This window comes from Mesitornis unicolor, unplaced genomic scaffold, assembly GCF_000695765.1.
Source record: "Mesitornis unicolor isolate BGI_N332 unplaced genomic scaffold, ASM69576v1 scaffold13234, whole genome shotgun sequence".
Lineage (NCBI taxonomy): Eukaryota > Metazoa > Chordata > Aves > Mesitornithiformes > Mesitornithidae > Mesitornis > Mesitornis unicolor.
Window position 1 is genome coordinate 1 of NW_010182281.1, and position 1,829 is coordinate 1,829.

The following is a 1,829-nucleotide window of genomic DNA, read 5'->3' on the forward strand; positions in this document are numbered from 1 at the left end:
CGGGCCCGGTGCGGGGGCAGTGCGGGTTTCCCGGGTGCCAGGACGGCGTCCCTGGGCCCGGTGCAGGGGTTGAAGGCTCTGCTCTCTCCCCAGCTCCAAGCCCAGCTGGGCCGACCAGGTGGAAGAGGAGGGAGGAGAGGACGGTGAGTGACTCCTTGCTCCCCGATCTTGCTCCTCCTGCTGGAAACCGGGGAGTTGTTCTGGAGTGAAACCGCAGCTGCTGCTCCTAAACCAGCCCAGGGCTGCACCACATCCTTGGCCGGGGCTCAGAAGAGGCTCCCAGGTTCTTTTCCCACTGCAAGCAGTGCCTGCCCGACCTGGGACAAGGGCTCAGGAGCCCCCTTCCCCACCCCTTTTCCACCCATTTCAGGGCTGAGCAAGCCCCAGGAGCTTGGAGCAACAGGGATTTCACAGAATCCCAGACCGTTAGGGATTGGGAGGGACCTCCAAAGCTCATCCAGTCCAATCCCCCTGCCGGAGCAGGAACACCCAGATGAGGTTACACAGGAAGGCGTCCAGGCGGGGTTTGAATGTCTGCAGAGAAGGAGACTCCACAACCTCTCTGGGCAGCCTGGGCCAGGGCTCTGTCACCCTCACTGAGAAGAAGTTTCTTCTCCAATTTCAGTGGAACCTCCTGTGTTCCAGTTTGTGTCCGTTACCCCTTGTCCTATCATTGTTTGTCACCGAGAAGAGCCTGGCTCCATCCTCGTGACACTCACCCTTGAAATATTGATAACCATGAATGAGGTCTCCCCTCAGTCTCCTCTTCTGCAAACTAAAGAGCCCCAGCTCCCTCAGCCGCTCCTCAGAAGGGAGATGCTCCACTCCCTCCATCATCTTTGTAGCCCTACGCTGGACTCTCTCCAGCAGTTCCTGTCCTTCTTGACCTGAGGGGCCCAGAACTGGACACAATATTCCAGATGCGGTCTCACCAGGGCAGAGTAGAGGGGGAGGAGAACCTCTCTGCCCTACAACCACCCCCCTCCTGATACACCCCAGGATGCCATTGGCCTTCTTGGCCACAAGGGCACAGTGCTGGCTCATGGTCATCCTGCTGGCCACCAGGCCCCCCAGGTCCCTTTCCCCTACGCTGCTCTCTAAATTTGGATTTCTTGGCTCTTTGGCTTGAAGAGGGGATGAGGGGGTGACTCTGCCCCCTTCTTTTTCCCTCGCAGACAAATGCATCACCAGCGAGCTGCTGAAGGACATCCCCCTGCCCGGGGTGCTGGGGGGCAGCCTGAGCGCTGAGGCCGAGCTGCTGAAGGGAGGTGAGAGCCCCCGGGGGGTGGTTTTTGGCTCCCCGGTGTCACAAAGCATCCCACCCCGTGTCACACGGTGTCCCCTTGTCCCTCTCTTCCCTCCCCCCAGGGCCGCTCCCCTCCCCAAAGGAGCTCATCAACGGCAACATCAAAACCATCACCGAGTACCGCGAGGAGGAGGACGGGCGCAAGGTGAAGGTGAGCGGGGCAGCCCGGCCCGGGGGTTTTGGCTTCTGCCCTCCCAGAGCCCTGGGTTGTTATGGGGCATCTGGGGGGTATTTATGGGTTAGGGGGCATCTGTGGGGTATCTGTGGGTCTTTGGGTTGTTATGGGGCATCTGTGGGGTATGGGGTATTTGTGGGGTATTTATGGGTTGTTATGGGGCATCTGTGGGTTATGGAGCATCTGGGGGGTATCTGTGGGTTATTATGGGGCATTTGGGGGGTATCTGTGGGTTGTTATGGGGCATCTGGGGGGTATCCATGGGTTGTTATGGGGCATTTGGGGGGTATCTGTGGGTTGTTATGGGGCATCTGGGGGGTATGGGGGATCTGTGGGGGGTCTATGGGG

At 59.5% G+C, this 1,829-nt stretch overlaps 1 protein-coding gene across 1 annotated transcript in view; it reads left to right on the top strand.

Moving 5' to 3' along the window:
* Positions 1–93: 93 nt before the first annotated feature.
* The window catches only part of EIF3G (eukaryotic translation initiation factor 3, subunit G), a gene marked incomplete at its 5' end in the record, with an annotated part of 5,687 nt that continues 3,951 nt past the window's right edge, over positions 94–1,829 (top strand). The window contains 3 exons of the mRNA XM_010183723.1: positions 94–143; positions 1,176–1,268; positions 1,369–1,457. Coding sequence (XP_010182025.1) covers positions 94–143; positions 1,176–1,268; positions 1,369–1,457 — 232 coding nt within the window. The remainder of the gene's footprint in view (positions 144–1,175; positions 1,269–1,368; positions 1,458–1,829) is intronic.